The sequence below is a fragment of the Syngnathoides biaculeatus genome, chromosome 11 (assembly GCF_019802595.1).
Source record: "Syngnathoides biaculeatus isolate LvHL_M chromosome 11, ASM1980259v1, whole genome shotgun sequence".
Taxonomy (NCBI): domain Eukaryota; kingdom Metazoa; phylum Chordata; class Actinopteri; order Syngnathiformes; family Syngnathidae; genus Syngnathoides; species Syngnathoides biaculeatus.
In genome coordinates this window covers 25,129,704-25,157,555 of record NC_084650.1, presented here as the reverse complement: position 1 = coordinate 25,157,555, position 27,852 = coordinate 25,129,704, and the positions used below count along the sequence as shown (strand labels likewise).

The 27,852-nt window shown below is 41.5% G+C and overlaps 1 protein-coding gene across 1 annotated transcript in view; it reads right to left on the bottom strand.

The window, feature by feature from the left end:
- Positions 1-11,674: 11,674 nt before the first annotated feature.
- abcb7 (ATP-binding cassette, sub-family B (MDR/TAP), member 7) overlaps positions 11,675-27,852 on the bottom strand; it is a 30,410-nt gene continuing 14,232 nt past the window's right edge. Inside the window, exons 9-16 of the mRNA XM_061834361.1 lie at positions 26,301-26,475; positions 24,051-24,208; positions 21,669-21,832; positions 20,688-20,817; positions 20,189-20,360; positions 18,779-18,882; positions 18,145-18,252; positions 11,675-12,973 (exon numbers count right to left, since the gene is read on the bottom strand). Of these exons, the coding sequence (XP_061690345.1) occupies positions 12,755-12,973; positions 18,145-18,252; positions 18,779-18,882; positions 20,189-20,360; positions 20,688-20,817; positions 21,669-21,832; positions 24,051-24,208; positions 26,301-26,475 (1,230 nt within the window). The 3' untranslated portion in view covers positions 11,675-12,754. The remainder of the gene's footprint in view (positions 12,974-18,144; positions 18,253-18,778; positions 18,883-20,188; positions 20,361-20,687; positions 20,818-21,668; positions 21,833-24,050; positions 24,209-26,300; positions 26,476-27,852) is intronic.

Sequence of the window (27,852 nt, the reverse complement as noted above, 5' to 3'; positions counted from 1 at the left end):
CTGGGTTTTTTCCGGGCACTCCAGTTTCCTCCCACATCCCCAAAACATTCAACATTAATTGGACACTCTAAATTGCTCCTTGGTGTGATTGTGAGTGCGGCTGTTTGTCTCGATGTGCCCTGCGATTGTCTGACTACCAGTTCAGGGTGTACCCCGCCGCCTGCATGTTATGTATCCCATATTGTAATTACCTTTTTTTTTTGGACACATCTCGATATGATGCAATGAAGTTCTGCACCGCTGCGACTATGAAACTGTCTGAATTTTTTTTTTCATAATTTTTTTGTATATATTAAATCTTGTGCCCTGTGACTGACTGGTGACCAGATCAGGGTGTAGTCCGCCTTTCACCTGAAGTCAGCTGGGATAGGGGCCAGCGCGCTGCGATCTTGAACAAGATAAGCGGTGTTGAGGATGGATGGCTGTTAAGTGTATGCAATGCCTTTTTTAAGGCTTTTTTTTGTATACATTTATATTGGGAATTTGTAACAGACAATACAATCACTAATTAGCATGTCTCTTTGCCTATGTGAGCATTTCTTAGAAGTCTTCTTACATTTGGTCATGAATACAGTAGACATGGACAGGTAGATAGATAGATAGATAGATAGATAGATAGATAGATAGATAGATAGAGATAGATAGATAGATAGATAGATAGATATAGATAGATAGATAGATAGATAGATAGATAGATAGATAGATAGATAGATAGATAGAGTAATATAAAGTAACTAATAACATATTGATACCGGTACCTGTATAGACACACAATACTGTAATGGCGTGCAATAATATACGTGGATATTTTCGGATCTGACAAACAAATCAAATACTGTACTGTATAAGCACACGCAGTGGTTCTTTTCTTAATAGAACTCATCTTCTCTTGGCACATGCATGCATGACAAATACAGTACAATTTAGACACAAACACGCCTTTCAAATTACTTTAGAAATAGGTGCAGAACCTTTCCTTGCCTTAGACCTTTTTATTCTCAGAAAAAATACATACAAAATTGCCACAGTGATTCCATAGTATCCACAGGCTTAATATCTATCTCTCTCTCTCTCTCTATATATATATATATATATTGCTGTCTTTCTCTTATAAGTATTAATATTGCAGTGTAATTTAAGGTTGACACGCTAATTTGCATGGAATATGATGCAATGACATCACGTCATTATGAACACATTTTGATGTGCAGGTATACTATCACAGTATAATTTTAAGAATTTAATAACAGAAACAACAAAACATTATTTTCAAATTCAGTATATGCTTTAAGTATTAACTACATTAACGGACAATGAAATATTACCCAAAAACTTTGTATCTTGCTGAAACATCATCATCAGTCATCAGTTAACTCTTGTAAACGTACACTGCATCAGTTGGACCAAAATAAAGATTCCTGGAGTGGAAATAATGACACATTGTATTTTTCAGCAACAACATCGCTAACAAGCTGTCCTAATATGACGCCCACACAGCTGTCTCACAACGTCACCCTACAGGCCCAAAATCCTTTTTACACCAGTGCCAAGTTTCGCACATTGTTCCACATTAATTGTACCTTACTAAATATGTAAATATAACATTGCACTACCGCTACGTAAGACTGATATCACCGTTGTTGTTGTTTTTTTCATTCAGCAAAGATAATAAAAAGTAGCCTCGGTCAGTGTCAAACTGGTTCGTTTCATGCAATGCCAACATTAGATTAGAGTCAGGGGGTGCAGTTTTACTTCATCGAATATGAACTTGTAACACAGAGCAGTGATTTAGGTGGGAAACTAAAGAGTAAAAAAATAATACCGTAATGTCATGATCCTGGATTCCAGCCAGGGCTGGGCGTGGCCGTCTAATCGGAAGGGTCACACCTGCGCCTCATGACCTCCAATTAGACCCAGTACATATAGGACCCGGGGGACGACAGAGATTCTGCTAGATCGTTGCCTCTCATGCCTCGTTCCCGCTCTACCGTACTCCTGACGTCTACCTCCCGTGTACCGACCAACGCCTGTCTCCTGACCTACCCCGTAAGCCTGCCGTTACTGATCTTGCTGCTTGTTTGGACTGACTCCCTGGTAACCGACATTGGAACGAATAAAGGCTTATTCCGCACTGCTTACCTCTCACCTGAGTCGTGCATTTGGGTCCACCCCCGAGTCTCGTCCGTGACACGTAATCCTTATGGGGCTGTTTTGGAGTGTATTTTGTCAATTAGCTATAACAGTAGGCGAGAAGGCGTGGCTGTAATATGGCATTTTTTTTTCCCAATGGCCTTTGTACATTTATAAACTCTGCCTGTCAACAAGTGGCCATGTGTACATTTGATGTGAGTACAACAAAAAAATATATATATAAAACACACCTAGTCCTACTGCAGGTCCTGAGAGTCCTGGTACTCCCCGAAACCTGAAGGTCTCTATATAACGCCAAATGGATGAGATGGATTAATGAAATTTGTTTAGATGCTAGGGTAACTATACACTGTCAAAGAACTGTTATTTTAACATGCATCATTTAAAAAAAAAAAAAAGGACCAAAAAAGACTACTACAGCAATTAATCATTTTGACGCTTACTGATCTGACCCTGAAAAAAACACAAATAGTCATATAGAAACAACAAAATAGTGATGTTGAGGACCATAAATTGCCTTCAGAAAGGCCCAATTAAGCTCAGCTGAGTTTCTTGCAGCGAGAATTTGAGAATAAAAAGCAAACGTAAAAAAAAAAATTAATTTGACATTCACCAACAATGACAGTTGGTGTGAAATGTCCTCCAAGTTATGTAAAAACTGTCTCTAACTGCTAAGTTATTTCCGATTAAAACACGCCTGGGCCAAAATTGAATTTGACACATAGTAGTGATGGTAATGATGCTATCTAGGCGTAAACCCTGGAGCTGCTCGGTAGACGGTGAATAATGGAGCAGTTCTTGTGGGGAAGAAAAAGAAAAAAAAACAGCAGCCACTTGTGATGTGGCGATTTTAGTCGGACTCAACTGCCAGCGGCATTACGCTATCCACAAAAGGGTCGAAAAAAAGCTGTTTAATGTGTGAATCATCACTTCTTGGACAGGCTCACCTCTGTTTTTGTTTACACAATCTATTTCCCAGACAACACCGTCACACTTTAGGTCAACAAATACGTAATAAGAAGTAGTTTTGCCCGAAGTCACCTGGGATAGACTGCAGCATCCTGCGACCCAAACCGGGTTAAACGGTTTTGAAAATGGATTGATTGGATGATTTGAGATTTGTGTCATAGTTACACAGATGAGGCAAATTTGAGGAAAAATACTTTAGGAGCTTGTTCCGCATTATTAAACATGCCAAAAATTTTTACTGAGTACAAGGAAGTATAAGAATCTTTATGCTGCTGAAAATTGTAAAATAACCCAGTTTTCCCCCAACCTTTATGCAGCCAAGGCACATATTTTACATGAGAAAAATTTCACAACATTAAAAAAAAAAAAGTCACAGAAAGTGGATACACAGGCCAGCCTCTTTTTCCATTGAGGCCTGCCCAAGACTTGCACCAGCAAAAACACAATTTTACATACAAAGAAAGACATCCATCCTTCCATTTTCTTAACCGCTTATCCTTCACAGGGGTCGCGGGCATGCTGGTGCCTATCCCAGCTATCTTCGGGCGGGAGGGGGGGTACACCATGAGCTGGTCGCCAGCCGATCACAGGCCACATACAAATAACCATTCGCGCTCACAAGTGTAATGGACCTTTCCGACTGACGATCTTCAATCTGATGACCTGAATATCTTTCATCAGAATTGTACATTCCCCAAGCGCTTTTTCAAACCACACGCAACTGATAAGCAGCATTGCTTGTGGGACAACATGGCGAGAGGGGCGTGTCAAGCCAGGGATTAAGACAATGCGTCTATCTGATTGGCTATTATTGTACAAGTGAATGACGGGTCAGAACGGTCCATTTAGAGTCTCCAATGAATGCATGTTTTTGGGATGTGGGAGGAAACCGGTGTACTCTGCAAAAACCCACACAGGCACGGGGAGAACATGCAAACTTCACACAGGCAGGGACAGGACGTGAACGCCGGTCCTCAGAACTGTGAGGCAGACTCTAACCAGTACATAATTTTCAGGCTCATTGAATTAAAATGAATACACCTAAGGCTCTCTTTAGGCATACTGGCCTCCTTAAGAAAGCTGAACGTGTAAAAATTCATGCGTTAGATGTCCAGGCACACGAGAGGAATGGAGGTAAAGTATGCTAGTCCCCGATTATTAAGAACAAAGGTGATGTACAAAGTTGTGGGAACTATAGAGGAATAAAGTTGATGAGCCACATAATGAAGTTAAAGGAAAAAGAAGTGAAGGCCAGACTCAGGACAAAAGTAGATGTTTTGGAGACGAACATAGAAAGAGGATACTTCACAGGTTCAATAGTGAGTATTTTGGAAGAACGATGATGAGGAGGTGGCACGGTGGATCAGCTGGTAAAGCGTTGGCCTCACAGTTCTGAGGTCCCAGGCTCAATCCCAGACCCACCTGTGTGGAGTCTGCATGTTCTCCCCGTGCCTGCGTGGGTTTCCTCCCTACTACCCAAAAACATGCAACATTAATTGGACACTCTAAATTGCCCCTAGGTGTGATTGTGAGTGCGGCTGTTTGTCTCGACGTGCCCTGCGATTGGCTGGCAACCAGTTCAGGGTGTACCTCGCCTCCTGCCCATTGACAGCTGGGATAGGCTCCAGCACTCCCCGCGGCCCTCGTGAGGATAAGCGGCAAAGAAAATGGATGCATGATGAGGATGGAGCTGCCAGAAAGAGAACAAGAGGAAGACCAAAGATTGATAGACGTAGTGAGGGAAGACATAAGGGCAGTTGGTGTTCAAAAGGAAGATGCAGAAGATGGGCTTACATGGACAAAGATTGTGTTGACCAATAATGGGACAAGACAAGACAATGAAGTGTTCTGGGATAAAAACAGGGTCCCGGTCTTAATTCGTTTGGATTCTCAAAGCACCACTGTACCATCCCTCCAAAATTGCATCTCTGAGTAGCAATTCTCACATCCTCAAATGAATTAGAGGCATAAACTCTTGATAGACTTCTTGAAACTGTTGAGCATAACTTGAAAGCCTGTTTCAAGTCATTGGTTAAAAAAAAAAAAAAAAAAAAACACACACAGACACAACCCCCCATACATTAGTAGTTTTGCTGAAAAGATAATTGTTGATTATACAGTAAATTGGATATAGCGTAGATCGCTTTGCCCATTTTGGACAACAAAACATCCATACACATTAGCATTTTCACAATAATATGCAACAGAATGCGGATTCTATTTTTTTTTCTTTTTGGACCTTCGGAGGATGGTCCTCACGCGCATCAGTGTGTGAATATTCATTCTCATTCTGACCAGGAGCATTGATATCATGCACAAGAATTACGCACATAAATTTACACTCCCACACATAACCGTGGAAATAACTACATCTTCTGTGCGACGCTGTTGCATATTTATTATGGCTGAGACGCCCTTGGCCACAAAGGCCTACGAGTTGCACTGAGGAGGGATGGGTGTGAGCCGGCTGTCTGGTGTCGAGGATCGGCTCCCGCTTTCAGAATAAGAGACAAAGGAGAGCACGGGGGACATGGTGGGAGGGCTTGCGGATGTTTATCGCGTCTAAACAGGTTTTATAAGAGTTGGCGTGCACATCTGTGGGGAACGTTTACGCTCCAAATCCATCCACCAATTATCACAATTGTCAAATGATAAACACGGTGATAGTCAAAGTGTGGCGTGCCGACTCCCTCTCGTGGTACGGGGAAGAATCCCAATACGGTTGAAAAGGCCAGGTGCAGTTTAGCTGTATTTAACTTTAAAGTACAACATATTTGCATGTAATTCTTGAAAACTGTTTGTTTCTAAATTAGTATACAGATATTTTTTTAAGGTCGCCGTAAAATGAAAATCTCTTCTAAATTTGACGCACCAGAGAAAAGTGTTTTTAACAAACCAGCCAAATTTGAATGTGTCATGAGCGGGGGTTGGCCAGTGCCAAGAGGGGCGTGGCCAAGCCGGTGCTCTGTCACCGCTCACAGCTGTTTCACATTGGGACTGTAATTAGACAGGCATTTAAAGGTCAGGTGTCAGGAAATGGATGATTTTATTATTAATGAAAAACCCACAGCCAATATGGTTCCATGTGGTTTTTCACCACAAAACATGATTTTAACGTATACAGGTTTTTGTAACTCCCGCCATGAAAATCATCTCGAGGGATTTGTTTTTGAGAAGAAGCAGGAAGTGACATATAGGACAGCGCCCCCCCCCAGTGTTCCCATTAGTTTTACCTCCGGGAAGGTAGCTCGTTGTTCCTTTGTGTTATAGCCAAAATGCCGGCTCATTGCATTGCTGGACATTGATTGAACACTCGGGAGAATGGATTTACCCTTCATAAGTTTGCAAGAGACCCGGTTCGTTGTAAAAAATGGATTGCACGGGTGCAGAGGACGAGAGCTTCGTGGGTTCCAAATAACAGATAGGCAGTAATGCGCCCCGGCTCAACGGTGTTCAACAAGTACTGCGGCGGCTTTGAACATACCCCTATAAGCAGCATGGCTTGGCTCCACCTCCCCCTTATATCCCACCACTGCTGCAGAAAATCAGCCACACCTGCTGAGGCGCTGCATTCAGTGGTCACTGCTTCTACGGAGGCTGTGCGTTGCCGCAATGGCTCATCTCCGCCGCGGAAGTGGATCGGACGGGGATGAGGTTTGGCCATGATTGCATATCATCTGAATATGGCTTGAAACAATAGTGTAATATTGCCCCGAGGGCTCGAAACAATAGTGTAAAATTGCCCCGGTAACTTCACTCGGTTGTGTGGTGTTCTCCTGTTCGAAAAGAGCTTCCGTGTCAGACGGGTTGCGTGTTTTCGTTTGCGAATGTCCGGGTGACGTCATGGACGGAGGTCGGAGCCAATATGGCGACCACTTGGATATCGTAGAATGACACTTCTGCAACTTTGCACATGGATGACGCGCTCTCCGCTCACATTTATTTTTTTCGTATAGACATTGAAGTGAATAATGTTACATGTAGTTTTCATTACAGTATCTATTTTAGAATGTTTATAGGGATGACACCCTGGCTTTAAGTTGGAGTTTTTGTCACTGGTATTTGCCAGGTCGTTGCCCTGAGTTAGTGAGTTGTATTCACTGACAGCAGGAATCTCCACCGCTGAGAACAGTCTAGTGTTGAACTATCCTTGTCACAGCGTTTCTGTGCCACCACAGTTTAGTGCTGTCTTAGTTTATGTTTCATAGTCAAGTCCTAGTCCATGTTTCCTAGTTTGTCTCCTTGTCATCAGACCTCGCTTCACGTTTTTGATCCCGTCTTTGCTGAGCGTTTTGTGTTTCTGCCTTCTCTTCTTCTCTCTTACACCGTGTATGACCCCGTTCCTTGAATAAACCACGACTAACATCATGCTCGCGTCTTGGAGTCTTGGATTTGGGTCCAGCCACGCACTGGAGGTCCGTGACAGAATGATTAAAATAGGTATATAAAGTATCTAAAATTTTTGTCCCTGCTCTAAAACACCATTGGCATGTCCGCTGAAAAAAATGGATGCTACTTCATCTAGCATCTTTCTTATGCCTACAAACCTCTACATGTTTGAGACACGAGGATATATATTCGCCTAAAGTCTTTGGTGGCTTGAACATAGATAGCCCAGCGGGTTGTCACCACATAGTAGCCACTATGCTGTTCTTTCTGATGTGCCTGCCTTGGCCACCAGGGGCAGTTCAAGACAGACGGATATACTCTTCATTGAGTCATCTCAAGTCCTCTCAGTTGATCAGCACATAACTAATATTAGCTGTTCATAGAGGTTATAGAGTACATAACTGTGAGGACTATCTTTCTACATGCGTTGCTGCACCGTTTGTGTTGACTCCATTGCTTAAAGGGTTATAGCACCGCTGCATAGATGTTAATTTGCATTAGTATTAAGATAGTGGACTGAAAAACTGTTCTATGTATATGTAAATCTATCTGCTGTAATTTTTTAAAATTTAATGTTTAGTTTCACAATAAACTTCAGTTGCGAGTGGAAATAAACAGCTTGAAGTTTTCTAACAATAATATTAAATGTACTTTGTAAGAATAAAACTAAAATCTTGTTTTTGACTGACCCTTAGTTCCAATACGCTATTCCAGCGTGTCCAACTCATATTTGTCACGGGCCGCATTGTATTTACGATTTGACCATTATGATGGTGATACCTTAAAAACATTTAATTGCCTCATCGTCTTAAACACGAAATGTATGAGCTAGTTTTTGAATCAGAAATCGAGGGGAATTAATTTTTCAACTATTTATGTTTGGTAACACTAAAATTCTTGTAATACCCCAATGTTATCATTTATGATAAAGAACAATGTAAAATTTTGGTAGCGATTTTCACAAGAATCATGGAATTTGATACGCTAGATTTGCCTTTGGGGGCCACAAAAATCACGTGACGGGCCGGTTCTGGTCCCCAAGCCTTGACTTTGACACCTGTGGGCTACTCTCTTTTCATGTTTGTCATGATGGAGGTACTTAGGGATGTGAGTATTATTTAGGTGGTACTTGGTCTGAAAGGTTGGAGAAGCACTGGATTAGTGCGATATTGGCAGAAAGATGGGATCAAGAGGAGGATAGCAATCCCTTCTGCATAGCAAAATTATTGAAATCTGTCCTCCAGCAGAAGGTCACAGCGTGTATGAGGGTCTGGTGCTCCTGCTGTGGTCCACATTACGGATGTTATGAGATGCCTTAGTGTACCGGTAGTCGTAACGTGCAGTACGCTGCATGCTAAACAGAGCCGGCTCCCTCATTGACTCGTGACTAAATGCAGACATACAGCTCGCAGTACGAAAATAAAAGGGCCACCAAATGACAGATTTTGTGCCTGTTTTGAATATAAGCGGAATGCAAGCGACACCCTGAGAAGGTTGCTAAACGTCAACGCTTCCCCGTGTTATGTCCTTGAGCAAATCAAACACAAACCAGAGTAGATCATAGTGAATGATGCTCACTGGATAATTAGCGAGTCACCTTTAAGGGGCAGTCACTGTTGGGAGTCGCTAATGAAGTGTCTCATAATCTCTTCCTGGGTTATATTAGAAGGACGCCGTTACCATCATCTCGTGTGCCTGGACATCTAACGCATGAAAGGAGAGCCATCCAGACAGTAATCATGCACTTGATTTCCTTTTAAGGGAGAGGCTTTATCAAAGTCGATTTTCATGCGTCAAGAGGTGGCGGGGGGCTCATCACGCTCGGGCTGACATTTTACTTGAATGTTAGTTTTTATTATTTCCCATTATTGAAGAAGGATCCGGCGATTCTGTGTCCACCAGGATTACGGTGCCATCACCTCGTGATAAAACCCGGATACACCATCAATCAATTTAAAACTCTATCTTGGTAAAACATTCGGTATTGTCCTCGTATGTGAGGATAACGCGATCGCTTGATGCACTTCAGTTGCTTTATTCCCATGAGTTGAATACGAGAGATGTTATAGGCCACAACCGCCATTCAACAGGCCTACAGCACTCAGATTTCATTTTTTCTACTACTCAGATGTATTACAATACATTTTTCTATTCATGATATATAAATCTGACATTTTAAAAGTTTAAATATCAAAAAAAAAAGCCGAAAACTACAAACAAGCCTAATGTGTGAAGGGAGCGTTAATCCGAAAAAAACAAGATGATACATTTTAAAGAGATTTGGCCACAGCAAACTCAAGTATCACAGCTTCTGTCGTAGAAGCGTAGTGTTATTGATGGTAAAATCCACCAAAAACTGGGTTGGCATTAGGACTAAAGCCAGGATTAGACAGGGGAGAAAAAGCAGCCTGCGAATCGTTGACAGACTGACCGACTTCATGCGCATTGTTGGGGAAAAAACCTCACAATAAAAATGTACGGTAAACAAGGACAAAAGGACTAACCACAGATCCACGAAAATCAAATCATAATTTTTAAGGTGAGGCTATGCACACACTAAAATTCAAGTTAAAGTGATAAAGTGCAATCAAAAAACAATTCTTTCATCCATTGGCTGACACATTCAGAATAAGAAACAAAGGAGAGCACGGGGACACAATGGGAGGGGTGGTGAATGTTTATCACCACTAAACAGGTTTTATAAGAGTTGGCGTTTGAATCTTTGGGGAAAGTTTCCACTCCACGATTGTCAAACGATTAACACAGTGATTGACAAAGTGTGGCAAGTCGACTCCCCCTAGTGGTACGAGAAAGAATCCCAATACGGTTGAAAAACCCAAGTACGGTTTAGCCCTATTCAACTTTAAAGTACAACATATTTGCATGTAATCCTTGAAAACTGTTTCTAAATTAGTATTGAGATATATTTTTTAAGATCCCTGTAGTAGAAATGTCTTCTAAATTTGACGTGCCAGAGAGAAGTGTTCTTAACAAACCTGCCGAAATTTGAATGATTAAAATAAATATTTTAAGTATATAGAATTGTTGTCTCTGCTCGAAGACGCTATGGGTGTCTCCACTGAAAAATGGATGCTACTTCATCTAGCATCTTTCTTATGCCAACAAACTACTACGTTTGAGACGCAAAGATATTGAGCTCGTGCACGTGACGTCACCATTTTCGCGGCACCATATCGCCGGTGAAACAGAGCTGCTCGACATTGTGGGAGACATTGAACCGGCGGGGAATATTCACAGTACTCGAGACCTGCGGCTGCAATCGCTTCCATGTATGTTCCGTCGAGACGACTCCGTCCTCTTTTTTTTTTTTTTCTGCCCCCCCCAATCATAGTTAATGAATGCGAGTTTGTGTAAAACCAGGGGTCATTTATTTAAATATTGGTATTTGTATTGAATCTTCTTCTTTTCCTTGAATACTAGCTGAAAAGACAAGATGGATTCCGGCAAAGGTTAACGTGTGGTCGAACACTTCCGCATTCACGAGCAGTCAACCCGTCACTATGTGGGATTTATTCCTGATTGACAACAGATCCAGCAAAGTATTTGTATGCGTCCAGACTTTTCTGCGCTTTCAAACTCTTCTGTGTAAATCTCGACGGCTTCATCACCAGATACATGTGTAGATCCTGTTGTCCAAGACAAACAGAAGCAAATTAACAGTCCACTTTCTTATCTGCGAAAACATTGACTTTGGCATTAAATACGGGTCCTCTATGCCGAGCTTATCTAATTTTTCCACTAACCTTCATTTATTTTCACCTTCTAAATGTCTAACGGTATCAGACAGGACTCTGGGCGTCGTGCTATGAGACATATTTTCGTGTGTCTCCAACTGACTTAGCATTGAACAATGCTTTGTTTGACCGGCAATATGGCGAGGTAAACAAAAGTCACGTGATTTTATGACGTTGGTGCACGAGCTCTATATATCCGCCCAAAGTCTTTGTTGGCTTGAATATAGATAGCCAAGTGGGTCGTCACGGGCTTTCTATGTAGTGAGAAGAAACGTTAAACAGCCAGTAGTTAGTAAGCTAACAGGTTTCTGGGGCTCCTCTTAGGTGGCAGACAAGGCAGTTGTGCACTGCCAGTACTTTATTCATCAGCATTGTGATCACACAGTGCAAGAAAACACAAGATGGCTATATAGAACGTCACGATTTTTATTAATATAAACAATACCGGGGGGGATTCAAACAGTGTGCACCAACAGCAACAAAGCACTCCTCGCAAACGTAGGATGTACACGTCAGTTTTTAAACGTTAACACCGAGGCAAAAGCGTCAATGCTTTCTGATCAATATGCACATTTAACTGCAGTTAGAATAAAGACGACTCTCGTCACAATAACTGCATCAAGGCTAAAGGATATTACTGCAAAATGTTCCCAAAGGAATCCTTGGAACGTGGCGCACGCTGTGGTAAAAAACATTCATCATTTATAAGTCGCTCTCCTCGCGTTCCTGCGGTGTTATTTTTACACCAATGCAGCCGTGACATTCTGCTAATTCACTCGGGAGACACTTTTGTGCCCTCGCAACTCCAAACATTCACCTATAGTCGATGAATTCAATGGGGACAATTGCAACAATTAAGTATTTCACTCAAGACTGTGACATTTGAAGTGTCAATGTGAAGAAAGACAAACACAGGAAATAAAATTAGTTTGGATTGTCAACACATAGAAATATATCTATGTACACACACTTATTTAAAAAAAAAAAAAGAGCAAAATTACCAGTAATGTAAAACCTCTTTCAAATCAGGCCCTACATATTGAGTCAGTATGGAGATCATATGTACATCCATACGTGTAATCGCCACTGTTTTCCCAGTGCAGAGAAAGATGTGAATAAGCCCCAAAGGATGCGAAGCGAAGACGAGGAAGTGGATGTGACCATGTTGTTTGTCAGATGTCTAGCGTGCACGTATGTGATATGCAAGGTCTCTCATTCTTGGCTTCAGCTGAGGAAACTGACATATAGAAGCTTTGGAGACCGTCCAGTATCTGCTACGCTCCTCCTCAACTTGGCCGGCGAGAGCATTTATTCAGAGGAGGAGAAGTGGGAGGAAAAGGAAGCATGGCCGCGCCCCTGGAGGCATGGTTAGGATGCATAATGGGCCCCCGCCCCCCATTTTGGCCTCCCTCAAATACCACATAGACTGGGGACTCCAGCTTCCACCATCTGTGCGGGGTGGTAATGACACTCGGAGGTGACAGCTTCTCTCAGCAGGAGCAGTTCCCACAACCCTTCACACTGTTGAGGATCTCCTCCTGCAGTTTCTTCCTCTCCTCCTCCTTCTGGGAGAGGGGGTCGGGCCGCGGCTGGCTGGCGCTGTTGATGCCGTTCAGGATTCTGCTGTTCTGGGTGTTCCACAGGTCGGCGTACAAGCTGCCCGCCGTGCCGAGGAGGGTTTCGTGGTTGCCGCGCTCTTTCACTCTTCCCTGTCCCACCAAAACAAAACAAAAAAAAAAACCACAAAAAAAAAGCCCAAATCAAAATGGCTGCAAGCGCACAACACATGGTATTGAAAAGATGGCATAATGACTACAGCTTTAATAATAATCTCTCCATGACCACCAATACTGACCACACACTCTGCAGAGAGCCAGCCCCCACCCCGTACGATCCCTCACGCCTCCTGAACAACTGTTGCATTTCTCGCACAAAAACACTGACTCACAAACACATACACACGGCACGGCATGCACGCCTCCCACACAGTCCAACACAAATGAAGGCGCCCCCCCACCTCCCATGAACATGCAGAGGTGTCGGTGTTATCTTTAGTGAGCCCAAGATGAGCACGCACGCTTTTTAATGAGCACCCTGGGCGGTCCTCTGCAGGCGACACCTGCAAATTCCATGGCGACATCACACACAAAACATGCCTCCTCCCCGCGACCCTCTAATCCCCGACATCTGACTCTGGAAACACACGTGCTCACTGGAAGCGGCACAAAAAGAGCCACTTATTTCATCAGCACTGGGAGCGTCGATGGAAAATGTCACTTCAGCGCTGATAGGTTTCACGCTGATGCTCTTTTAAGAACACAAGTGATTCCAAGGACAACCTTTACATATCGCAGGATTTTCTCTTCTCACCTGGACCTTTTTGTCCCATCTCTATAGCATCAGAAGGAAAGAGAGATTCTTTTGTTTGTGTGTGTAGTGACCCCCAGGAGGATAAAGTGACGAAAATAAGTATTTCAACACCCCGCTATATTGCAAGTTCTCCCACTTAGAAATCATGGAGGGGTCTGAAATTTTCATTGTAGGTGCATGTCCACTGTGAGAGTGATAATCTAAAAAGAAAAATCCAGAAATCATAATCTAAGACTTTTTTTAATGATTTATTTGTGTGATACAGCTGCAAATAAGTATTTTAACACCCGAGGAAACCAATGTTAATATATGGTACAGTATCCTTTGTTTGCAATTACAGAGGTCAAACATTTCCTGTAGTTGTTCACCAGGTTTGCACACACTGCAGGAGGGATTTTGTCCTCCACACAGAACTTCTCTAGATCAGACAGGTTTTTGGTCTGTCACTGAGAAACACAGAGTTTCAGCTCCCTCCAAAGATTTTCTATTGGGTTTTGGTCTGGAGACTGGCTAGGACACGCCAGAACATTGATATGCTTCTTCCGGAGCCACTCCTTGGTTTTCCTGGCTGTGTGCTTCGGGTCATTGACATGTTGAAACAACCAGCCGCGACCCATCTTCAATGCTCTGACTGAGTGAAAGAGGTTTTTCCCTAAAATCTCACAATACATGGCCGCGGTCGTCCAGTCGCATATGCAGAAAAACACCCCCAAAACATGATGCTACCACCCCCATGCTTCACAGTAGGGATGGTGTTCTTGGGATGGAACTCATCATTTGTCTTCTTCCAAACACAGTAAGTGGAATTATGACGAAAAAGTTCCATTTTGGTTTCATCTGACCACAAAACCTTCTCCCATGACTCCTCTGTATCATCAAAATGGTCATTCGCAAACTTAAGACGGGCTTTGCACCTATGATGAAAATTTCAGACCGCTCCATGATTTCTAAGTGGAGAACTTCCAATATAGCAGGGTGTTCAAATACTTTTCTTCACTGTAGCTTATAGAATGTTGGCAATTGCAAGACTATATAAAAACGTTTTTAAAAAGTTTTAGACCAACCACAAGCTTTCAAAACATTTAACTTATTAAATCACACTATTAGCGCATTCCTTAGTGGCTGCTCTCCGTCATTCATTGTCAAAAAATTGGAAACCATTTAATAATATCACTTTTTGTGGGGGAAGACTCATGAGCAGAGTTCCCCAAATGAGAAGAAAAGCTGTTAATATTTAACTTGAACTTGCAGTCTACAGTAAAACAGAGAACACAAAAGAGAATTTATCCATGTATATTGACAACAAAATTTTACATTTAATAGTTCATTTGAAAACGTCCACTCTTATCCCCCCCCTCCCCGACTTCCAGGAGTTGAATTGATTTGACGATTTGCTGATCGATATTGCATTGCGGGGGGAAGTGTTGCAATACCTTATGAATCGACATTTTTACACTCACCCTACTGTTATACATCGTTGTGAAACAAAAACGTTCAAAACCCAATTTGATACAAAAAAAAAAAAAAAAAATCAGCTATTTATTACACTGTGAGTGATCAATATGGTATAGGAGCCGGCTCCATCCATCTGTCCACCTCAGCGCAGGCTTCGCTCACCGGCCACATCCGTATGACACAGACATTACACATGACACACAGCCAGCCGGCGCCGGGAGCTTTACGCTAGCGTGGCCGTGTGACAGTTTGTCCTTGTCGTGCTGCCAAGGCCACCTCGCCGTGAACCCTCATCGGTCAAAAGCGCTCGCACGCCTCAGTGAAAAGGTGTGTCAGCGTGTGGGAAGAGGCGGAGTTTTACAATACTTCTCAGACAGCGGAGCACTCGAGAGCATCAACAGATTTGTTCTCCAGTTACTTTCACCACTTTAAATTGCTTAATAAGGTGCAAAAATAACAGATGACGTGGGGCAGACCAATAGTATGGCACATGCAAAGTCCATCGCTCTTTGCAATCTGTCAGCTCACCCAGTCCAATGGAGCACCGTGGTAACACGCAGCTCCCTAATGGTGCCTCATTCTCACTTCCGGTCTGTAACTGATAATGATTTTGCCCAACATCCCAGACAACCTTATGCTGATTAATTACTCCATTTAATTGTTATTCCACAAATGTGACGTGATAATCGGAGTGCTGGCGCATAAAAGGTCATTTCTGGGTATAGTTCCGCATGACAGTACCCAACTCGAAATTCGATCTTGCAGATAAAAATTGTTTACACTCTGCAACATGACAGTGTTCACCATTTATAATGCATATCATTTTTAAAACTCCTCTGTATTTGACTCCGTCTGTCTCACAAAGATTTGAGCTGAGCATCCAACAACACAATATGTATACAATGTATCCTAGCAGAGATCTGTCACACTTTTCTCATGTTCTCCTGCCAATGCAAGTTCATTACAGAACAATTTAAGCAAAGCGTCGGTTAATTAATGCTACCAAAAAAAGGGTAAATCTTCAATATGAGCAGGGAGGACAAACAGAACGTGATTTTAGTGCAGACCATCAAGCAAAAAACGTGAACTGAAGTAGCTATTAATAAAGTACCGTAGTTTACAGCCTATAAGCTGCGACCCCCCCCCCCCACACACACACACACGCTTTCAACCCTGCGGTTTATGCGGTGATGCGGATAATTTGTGCCTTTTTGTTTCCTAACAGCCGCAAGGGGACACTCTAGAGGAAAAGGTAAGCGTGAGGTGGAATATATGTGCCGAGGAAGTGACTTTTACTGGTCCGGCCCTGTTAGTGCTGCGTTAGCGTTAAACTCTCTGTGTACCATTTTTCTTTGTAAATATCTCATGTTTCAATGTGGTCACTTGCGGCTTTTACACAGCTGCGGCATATGTATGTACCAAATGGTATTTCTTTTACAAATGTACTTGGGGAGACTAATAACCAGGTGCGCTCTGTAGGCCGGGAATTAAGGTACATATACAGTATATTTACACAATCACACACACAATCACACACACAATCACACACACACACACACACACACACACACACACACACACCACACACACACACACACACACACACACACACAGTGTACCGCAGCATTTGCAATCCAGATTATTACTATTATTTTTAAATGGAACCAATCATTTGTTATTTGCTGAAAAGCACCTATTCGTTTTGGTGCTCAGGTCAAAACCCTGTTTTATATAAACATGTTGCTGGGATGGTATTTTGTGGCATTTAGGTTCCAAGGTACAGTGGTACCTCGGTTTTCGAACGTCTTGGTTTTCATACTATTTGGTTTTTGAACGAAAATTTTGAGATTCTTTTGCTTTGGTTTTCGTACAAAAAAATCTGTATTCAAACACCCCGACCAGCTGACCCACGACGATTTGTTATTGTGCTTTAGAACACACCCCCGAGAAAAGCGGAAAAGACGTAACGCACACGACCGCGGGGCGCAACCTGTTGACTTACACACTCCTCTGCTCGCGAATGTTTTCCAGTACTGTAGTGACTTTTTTTCTTCGAATTGAGCAACATTAACCCCCGATCATGGCTCCAAAGAAGGCAAGTAGAACTGCTGGTTGTGTGCTGAGCACGAATCTGGTGTGCGTGTTTCTGAGTTATTGAACAAGTATGGCATGGTAGCACCATTCTGACACACAAGGATACCGTCACAGCAACTGCCAAATTTTAATGATGATGTTATGAGCCACTTCAGAAAAGTGCTTAAAAGATGGCAGAAATAAACAGATTTGTTCTTTGTGAAAAAGGGGCAGTCACCCCCACCAAAGACATTTGAAACTGTTGTTTTGCATTGCTTTTTTCTTTTGTTCCATTAACCCTACCTCTAGTTGCAAGTTTTTTTTTTTTTACGTTACGTACTTTCTGTACAAATAAAAAAATTGTTTCCCCCCCATTATTGCTTGTTTAAAGTTATTCTGCACTTTTGTTAATAAAAAAAGGTTTACAAGGCTGGGGGCCGAGTCGGTACAGCTCCGGCAATGCACTGCCAGCCTAGCATACTCTACTAGGCTAAAGCATACATTTTAAGCAAAAAAATACATTTAAATAATTTTATTATATAAAGTATTTAAACTATACATATATTTCTACTATGCAATTTATTATCAGGAAAAGCTAAAAAAAAATGCTTCAAGAAACTTTTTTTTAGGCTTGGAACCCATTATTTCATTTTCTGTTCATTGTAATGGGAAAACGTGCTTTGGTTTTCGAACATTTTGGTTTTCAACCAACCTTCTGGAATGGATTGTGTTCGAGAATCAAGGCACTACTGTACTATGAAGTGAGGGGATGAGCTTCATTTAGTCAGACCATCATCCTGTCTTGCCACCACCTTGTGGCATTGACAGAAAATTTGAGGAAGGAGACAACAAATAAGGTTTTTCGTGGCATGTCCTGCAAATGTTTTTTTTTGTTTTTTTTTATACCAATTGGTTGTTAAGTAGGTATGGCAAACTTTACTAATTGGAAAAACGTATGACGCAAAACATCAAAACTACATACCTCACTAAGCACAATGATCTCGTCGGCATCTACAACTGTGGAAAGCCTGTGAGCGATGAACACTGACGTCCTGTCTTTGACCATCTCCTTCATTGCACTCAGGATGGCCTGAAAGCAGAACAAGTATTTCTATTAACATCTGCCTTCTAACTTCAGCAGTCTTATCTGAAATTTTTCACTAATGGAGGTCTTCAGAAAAAAACAATCACAGACAAATGAAGACAAGGTACAGATGCAATTCACTTCACTCGAATACTACAAATGGATATCAGCGCTCATATGCTTCTCAATGCAATGTTTAAATATATGTTAACTCGCAAGTATGCCCTCACACACACACACACACACACACACACACACACACCAAGAAATCTTAATTAACATGGTCTTTGTTGCCTCTATTTACATTCTAGAGCAGAAATCGTAAGCTGAACTTTCTCATTAAACGTAACATTTACAAAGACTGAGGGGGTTTAAGCAGAGCTGGGGCTTAAGGAGGAGGAAACAGCGCCCGGTTGCAAAGGGGAATATGTGCAGTGGTCTGTGAATGAGAGGTGGGGGGTTCACTTTATCATGTGCACCTTTGGCAAATGACTGAGTCGGTGTTGGTTTTGCTAAATATGTATGCCTGCACCTCTTCTGTGATGGAGTCCAGAGATGATGTGGCCTCGTCGTACAGGAGAATGGGCGGATTCTTCAGTATTGCGCGAGCAATGGCGACACGCTGCTTCTCCCCACCTAAAATGAGACAATGAACGTCACGAAACGACGCAACAGACCTCAGCGACTAGGTATAAAATTAGGAGCGAAAGGTCTCCCCCTGCTCTAATCAGATAATCACCTCAAGGAGAGAGAAAACGCACCGCCGCAATAACTCTGCATGACGGGTACAAGAGGACTTTTAATTGTGAAGAAAAATCAGCAAGAGACTTGAGCCCTGCGTCAGACTCAGCCTTTGTTACATCGAATGTGTGGCCATTTGAATGCATGCAGGTTTTAGAGGCATTTGAAAACTGTGCCAGTAATTGTGAATCTCGAGAAGGACGTTTGAAGCCTATACTTCCATGAGCTTTGTGTGAATTTGACAAACTAAGATTAACATATCCTTGACATTCAGTATAAGTGAAAATTGAACAAAAATCAAATATAAAACAGAAGTTTAGTCTGGAACAATCAGTGTCACACACATGACACGAGTCAAGGTTCAGTTATTTCCGCGACAAAATATGGACGTTCTGTAACGTTTGACATCTCTGTGGATGCTACATTCTTGAGTGATTTTCTCATGCCAACATTTGGGCATATCTGTATAGACATAATAATATAATGATTATAAGACTGAAGCCTCCAGTGAATGGAATACACTGCTTTCCACATTATGATTTTTTTTTCAGATTTTCTAATCCTTTTGAACAAACCTTCTAGGGATAACAGCATTTAAAAAAACTAAAACTTAAAATGCACTGCTCATATTATTCATTTTTATGCATAAAGATTCAACAAATTTTATTAGATGTGCAAACAGCAGATGACAAAAAAATAAAATATAGAAAATGATTATATAATAATTCGAAAATTAAATCAGAAATTAAATAGAATTATATAATAATTTTGCTTTTTTTTCCTCCCAGGGTCTTTGGTGATCCCTGGGCCATCGCAGAGAATTCTTAATAAAAATGAACATAAAACTTATCAATTTAGAAGACTCTGAAGAGTACAATAAGGCAATATAGATTTTCTTTATCCAGAGAAATGTTTATTTACAGCGCTCAAGTACATGTTAATGTACAAATTTAAGATTGAAATTAAATTTGCCTCTTTTCTTTGCAATTTTGCATTGGCCTCTAACTTGACCCAGGCCCATGTCCACCTGAAGAAAATGGTGAATTTCGCCAAAAGTTGACTGATTTGACAAGGTCTGACCCAACCTTCTGGTTGGCATGCTGAATATTCATTTTTCTGGTTAGAGGGCAACAGAGCTTCCTTAGTCACTTTTTGTACAATGGCCATATTTTAAAACAACAGCAATTTAGGCGCTGCGTACCCGACAGCTTGAGGCCTCGCTCCCCAACTTGCGTGTCATAACCGTGTGGCATCCTGAGGATCGCGTCATGAATGCCAGCAAGACGAGCTACTTGGTAAACATCCTCTGGTGTAGCGTTGATGTTCCCGTACTGCAAGTTGTAGAAGATGGTGTTGTGGAACAGAACAGCATCCTGATAACAGAAAGGTGGACAAAAAAAAAAAAAGAAATCTTAAGAACGAATATTGTTATCGCAGCGACAGGAAAAGTACTGTAGATAGAAAGACAATGGTCGGAGGGAGAAAGAGTAGAATACAGATGACAAAAAAAATGGTATACCATCTGTTCAGATGGGCCTGTAAGTACATTGCAGGAAAAGCTGAATGGAATGAATCTCATTTACCACATTGTCATTCAATGAGACACAAAAAATAGATTTCAGTCCAGTGTACAACTTGAGTGTAGTGGATGGTTGGTAAATTGTATCGCCTTGATCGTAGTGCGCTCGTGCATGTCAGACCTGTGGTACAACACCCATAGCCTTCCTCAAGCTCTCGAGGCTGACATCCCTGATGTTTTGCCCGCCAATGTAGATGTTCCCCCGCTGGGGTTCATAGAAGCGGAACAACAGCCGCACAATTGTGCTCTTCCTGAAAGAAGAGAAGGAATCACTCATCATCAGCAGCAGAATTCTTACGCTCCAGTGTTGACTAGACTTTACACCAATCGATCCGATCAATGACATCACCGATCGGCTCTGCAAAAGGCATTTACTCTGTGTTGCTGTCGTATATGAATTCAGAAGCTGATTTATTTTGAGCCTTGTCATGTACCTTGTGGTGTAAGACTAACTATCTGACAGGCAATTAAAGTTTTTTCAATCTTGCCTGGGAAAAAACATTTCCCCTGGGGGACTACTTTGCGGTGTCTCAGACAAACAACAGGTTTAAAACTGTATAAAAAGAAAAAAAGCTAAACAAACACAAAGTCTGGACAACACTCGCCCATATAGGCGGGACAGTAACAAAGTTTGAATGACCATGTAATTAACGGTATTTGTTATCGTACTTTAATTGCAATAAAGTAATTTTATCAAGCAAGTGTAGTCTGTCATGATATAAAGTTGATTTGACCTAAACTTATGTAAGGGGCCAATCCTTGAATGCCCTCTAGAGGTCATTGATGTTTTCAAGTCTGTTCTACAGACATTCTTCAGTCTAAAATGCCGGAGAATCATTTTGAAGATTTGTACTCAGTATACATTATGCAAGTATATACAGTAAATGTACATGTCATGTAAACAGACAGATTGCTCCATCTTGAGATCAAATCAGTGATCTGTTATTTATTTTATTTTTTTTAAACATTCTGATTAGTGATTGGCCCCAAAAATCCTGATCGTGTAATCCCTAGTGATGACAGTGGGTAGAGACTTTAAGCATATACATGATATTATGAGACCTCTAGAGTTGAATCTCTAACCCTGCACAACTTGACTCACCCAGAACCACTGCCACCGACTATGGCCACCTTCTTCCCAGCAGGCACCTCAAAGGTCACTCCGTTCAGGACTTTTTGGCCTTCCAGGTACTCAAAATATACATCCTCAAAGCGAATGGTGGACTCCTGTGGTGTGATGCTTAAAGGTGGAGCCAGATCCTTCTCCTGTAGCAAATCACAAAGTTGACTGATGATGAAATGGAAAGAGATACATATACTTTATGCAATGCAACACCTTGTAAAGATGAGGAAAGAATGAAAATCAGAAGATTTAAGGGGCCTTAAAAAAAGACTGATTCTTCAGTCTTCATGATGACAGACAGATCAATACACATAAAAACCTTATATACACAATGGGCTCAGCTCTCAGCATTGTGCTGATTTAAAGCCAAGGTCAGTAGCCAATAAAGCCCTGTTTTTACAGTGACACTGAAAGCCCGTTCTGCACAAACTAATAGCAACATAATCACGCAAAAGCCTGAAGCTGAGGCAGAGTAGAACATTTATGTTACCGTAGTTAAAGTAAAAAAAAAAAAAAAAAAAAATTACAGAAAGTCAGGGCCACTGGTAGCTAGATTATAATACAAAATGAATCACAGCACAATCTCACTATGCCAATTAATACAAACAACCCATAGATATAGAATAGAATGAATAGATTAGAACTCCACCCTTCCCACAGGCAGAAAAAGCAAAATTATTTTGCGAAGAAGTTACACGGGTGGGGTGGATCATTTGAGGTACATGATGTAAATGTTCAACAGATTGCATAATGCATTTGGTCAGTAATGGCTTGCTGGGCTACGTCATTCTCCGGGGGAATCACAAATGGGAGTAGAACAGATGAGTGAAAAATAAGTATCATTACTGCTGATGCGATGTGGCGACCCCTAACGGGACAAGCCGAAAGGAAAAGAAGAAGACTGCTGGACATGTCAGTAGCGCTCAGATGGGCAGGCTGCAGAAAAAACATTTGCACTTAAGTGGACTCCTCTAGCACAAGACTCGGGAAGTTTCATGAAAATAACTGACAAGTGAGAAACAAAGAGTGTGCCTGTTGAAATCAAATCTGAATTAACAATATTTACACAGTGAACAAACGATGACGGACTTTAAGTGCACTTGCAACATGCCAGGGTTAGAGAACCACAAGCAGGAAAAGGTTTGCAGGCTTCTTGCAGCTTTTCATCATATATCCATCCATCCATCATCCAAGCCGCTTATCCTCACAAGGGTCACGGGAGAGCTGGAGCCTAACCAGCTTCGGGCGAAAGGTGGACTACACCCTGAATTGGTCGCCAGTCAGTTGCAGGGTAGATATCAACACCATCACTGAGTGGGAATCGATCCCACACTGGCCGCACCAAAGTCAGGCGTATGTACAACTACACCACCAGTGACTGTCATAATATATTGCAAAACAAAATTAGTTATTTGTCTTACCTGATATTAAGTGTCAAAAGAAAACCCGATCTTTGTCATTAGGTTTCACTTCAGTTTAATTGTTGCAATTCAAATGTTTTGACTCGAGGTTTCTTCAGTGCGCAGTAAAAGCTCTTCAGTTCAATCTTATTAAATCCCTTTGTAGAGCCAATTATGCAACACCACAATTAATACATTAACAAAAACAACATATTCATGAAGGGTTCCAGTACAAATTTTACACTGAGAATATCGCAATATAGCCAACGTTTCCATGAATGGATTCAATTTGTACAGTTAAATTAAATTTATATTATATTGCCCAGTACTAGAACAAGCACGCACGATCATGCACAGTACATGAAGCCAAAACACATCCACCCTCCCACGCTTGCATTAAAATAAAACATTTCTAAGAAGATTGAGGTGGCAATGGTGGCTGACTGGTTAGCACATATTCGTCACAGTTCTGAAGTCAAAGGTTCAAATCCAGGCTCCACCTTTTCTGTGTGGTAACTGCATCGTATCTTCGCACTTGGGTTTTTTTTTTGGGTTGGGTGTAGGGGGTACTCCGGCTTCCTCACAAATTCCAAAAATATGCATGTTAGTCTCATTTAAACTCTTTAAACTGCGCTGAGACGTGAGCGTGAACGTTTGTCTACATGTGCTGTGTGACTGGCTGCCAACCACTACATACTGCCTATCACCCAAAGTCAACCTGTTCACCCAAAACCCTTGCAAGAAGCAGTAGAGAAAATGAATGGATGGTAGTGACGCTGTGCCTTCTGAAAAAAAGTATTCAGATTGTTTTCTTTTTCATCACATAGCTCCAGGCTTTTGTTTACAATCTTTAGTTTCCTTGCATACAGATGAGATACACAAAAATAAAAGAATAAAAAATTATCTTGTGAATGAACTCAACAATGTGGAGAAATTAATGTCAAACTTATGCTGGAGTTACCTTGATCTTGGTGTCGATACTGAGCAGCGTGAAAAGCGTGTTCATGTCTATAAGAGCCTGCCGCGTCTCTCTGTACACCGTGCCCAGGAAATTTAGAGGGAGGGAGAGCTGGAAGAGCAGGCCGTTTACCATCACCAGGTCGCCAACCGTCATTGTGCCTAAACATTAAGAAGCACCGTAGAAGCATAAAAAGGGTAAATATAATCTGTGAATAATATAATATACAGTATAATCTTGTGAACATCGAGAAAACAAATTGTGTTTCATACCAATTTACCAATGCAGTAGAAACTTAGTGGCTTTATTTACATGGGGCTGGATGGCTTTGACGATTGACAAATTTCAGGTGTTGTCTTGGATTTCCATGCTTTTATTTTTGTTTTGCTCACTCATGTGTTCAATACTTTATCCTTATTTTCACATTTTTAGACAACTGAGTTTACAAATGTAAGGATTACTTGGGGTGTTCCCAAAATCTGGTGAAATTTTCAGGTGAATAGCACTTTTTCATCGTAGATGCATGTCCACTGTGAGAGAGATAATCTAAAAAGAAAAATGCAGAAATCACAACGTATGTTATTTTTAATGATTTATTTGTGTGATACAGCGGCAAATAAGTATTTGAACACCTGAGAAAACCAATGTTAATATTTGGTACAGTAGCCTTTGTTTGCAATTACAGAGGTCAAATGTTTCCTGTAGTTGTTCACCAGGTTTGCACACACTTCAGCAGGGATTTTGGCCCATTCCTCCACACAGATCTTCTCTAGATCAGACAGGTTTCTGGGCTGTCGCAGAGAAGAACTGAGTTTCAGTTCCCTCCAAAGATTTTCTATTGGGTTTAGGTCTGGAGACTGGCTAGACCACACCAGAACCTTGATATGCTTCTTACAGAGCCACTCCTTGGTTTTCCTGGCTGTGTGCTTCAGGTCACTGTCAAGTTAAAAAAACCCAGCCACGACCCATCTTCAGTGCTGTGACTCAGGGAAAGAGGTTGTTCCCCAAAATCTCACAATACATGGCCGTCACCCTTTACTTAATACAGTGCAATCATCATGTCCCATGTACAGAAAAACACCCCCAAAGCATGATGCTACCACTCCCATGCTGCACAGTAGGGATGGTGTTCTTGGGATGGAACTCATCATTCGTTTTCTTCCAAACACGGTTAGTGGAATTATGACCAAAAAGATCAATTTTTGTCTCATCTGACCACAAAACTTTCTCCCATGACTCCTCTGTATCATCCAAATAATCATTGGCAAACTTAAGATGGGCCTTGACATGTGTTGGTTTAAGCTTCCATGCTATGCATGATTTCAAACGATGATATCTTAGTGTATTACCAACAGTTACCATTGGAAAAGGTGGTCCAAGCTCTTTTCGGGTCATTGACCAAGTCCTGTCGCGTAGTCCTGGGCTGATTCCTCAACTTTCCAAGGATCATTGAGTCCCCATGAGGTGATATCTTGCATGGAGCTCCACTCCGATTGATATTGGCCGTCATATTTAGCTTCTTCCATTTCCTATTGACCGCTCCAACAGTGGACCTTTTTTCACCAAGCTGCTTGGCATTTTCTCCGCAACCTTTTCCAGCCGTGTGGAGTTGTACGAGTCTCTGGTGTCTTTGGACAGCTCTTTGGTCTTGGCCATGTTACAAGTTTGAGTCTTACTGATTGTATGGGGTGGACAGGTGACTTTATGCAGCTAACGACCTCACTAAGGTGCACCTGATTCAGGATGAGACATGGAGTGGAGGTGGACTTTTAAAGGCGGACTAACAGGTCTTTGAGGGTCAGAATTCTAGCTGATAGACAGGTGTTCAAATACTTATTTGCAGCTGTATCACACAAATAAATCATTAAAAAAAAAAAAAAAATCATACATTCTGATTTCTGGATTTTTCTTTATGGATTATCTCTCTCACAGTGTACATGCACCTACAATGAAAATTTCAGACCCCTCCATGATTTCTAAGTGTGACAACTTTTAATATAGCAGGGTGTTCAAATACTTATTTTCTTCACTGTACATATATGTAAACTGAACATGGACATAGGATAGCAGAGGTATAAATTTCTGATGTTGGTGTATAATATTTATGTATAATATTTTTTCCCCACTTTAAGGTGAGAGACAGTTGAGCAGCTCACTGGAAATCGCAAGGCCACATTTCTGGCAAAGATCATTATTACAAAAACAAAAAAAAAGCTGCAATATGGGGACAACCACTGTAGTCTTCATACCCACCTGCTTCAATGCCCTTGCTGGCCAGCATCATAATGCCGGTGAGGCCGACACTGAAGATGGCACTCTGGCCAAAGTTGAGCATTGCGAGCGTAGATGTGGTTTTTAACGAGGATGACTCGTAGCTTTTCAAGAAGCCATCGTACCGTTGGGCTTCATACTTCTCGTTGTTGAAGTACTGACATGAGAAACACAAAGAAATGGAGATAATGACTCAGAGGGAGCCCAGGGCTTGATGATGAAAAGATGCGTTACATTGACAGAGAATAAGACACACAAAATGTGGCTGGGGTTGGAGGTTAAGAAACCATACAGCATGGTGTCAGACAGACACTTCTGTCAGCCCATATCAAGTGTGCATTTGTTGTCAGTGAGTGCTCTGTGTATTCTGGGTCTTAGCTGGCATGGCTTCTACAGCACTTCATGTGTGTATCTTTATATTAGTTAGTAATTGAAATGGAAATCAGTTCGGTAATAAAACAAAACCCACAGAGAGCTACTTAATAAAGTCAAATAATCTTGAGATCAACAACTGCAAAGTAAAGATAAAATGTGTAAATTGAGGAAAAATGACAGCATACAATTGTTTCTGTCAAATTCTTGACATACATCCATGGGGGGTTACCCAAAAGAGAACCTTCTAAGTGCTGATCCATATGAGCGCCACTAATTTTTATTTAAACATAAAGCCATCACTTCAGGGAAAAAACTCATGAAATTGCTCCAAGAACATTGCTTAAATGCAGCAAACAAAATGCCAGCATAGCCATAACAAACTCCCTCCTCCACTCCGGGGCAAATTACTCACTAACTGACAAACATTCCATTAGTTTCATTGCACTATTGTTTTTCTGCTCTGGCAAAGTGGGCAATTTGCTTATTTATTACCTACCGTGAAGCTACGGACATCCCATACATAGGAATACAGGCAAAGGCAGGGGGACTGAGGGTGTGGTCGGAAAAAGAGAGGAAAAAGTAGCACAAAGAACAAATAGAAGCTACACAAAGAAGGCACCATGCTCAGGTTTCTCATCGAACCTTTTGTGAAAGTGGAACAGATTTCTGAGGGGGCGGAGATCTAATTACATATGCACTCGCAGCTAAGAGTGATGCTAAATCCGGCCACATTGACACACATGATACAAAATAGAGCATAATGTAAAAGGAAAACAGAATGCAAAATAACAGAAAAGGAAATAACGGGTATCAAAATACATCCAGAGCAATGAATGAAAATGCTTTGGAGCCTGCTAGATAGATGGATTGTGAGTTTACAAATACACATCCAGATGATGGAAAGACGCAAAGAATGTGGCATAGAATGGAATGACGTAAAGATGCGTGATAGTTAGAAAACAGGCCAACTCTAAAGAAAATGTGACATTACTGACAGAAAAAAAAATACAATTATTTGAGCTGTACCCTTGCGTACCCCTGCTTTACACAAGGTTGGTAGAGTGTCATTACAGGATAATAACGGAGCAGGTACATAAACAATGTGGCATTGCATTCAAATTAACATCCATCCATTAATTTTCTGGACTGCTTAATCTCA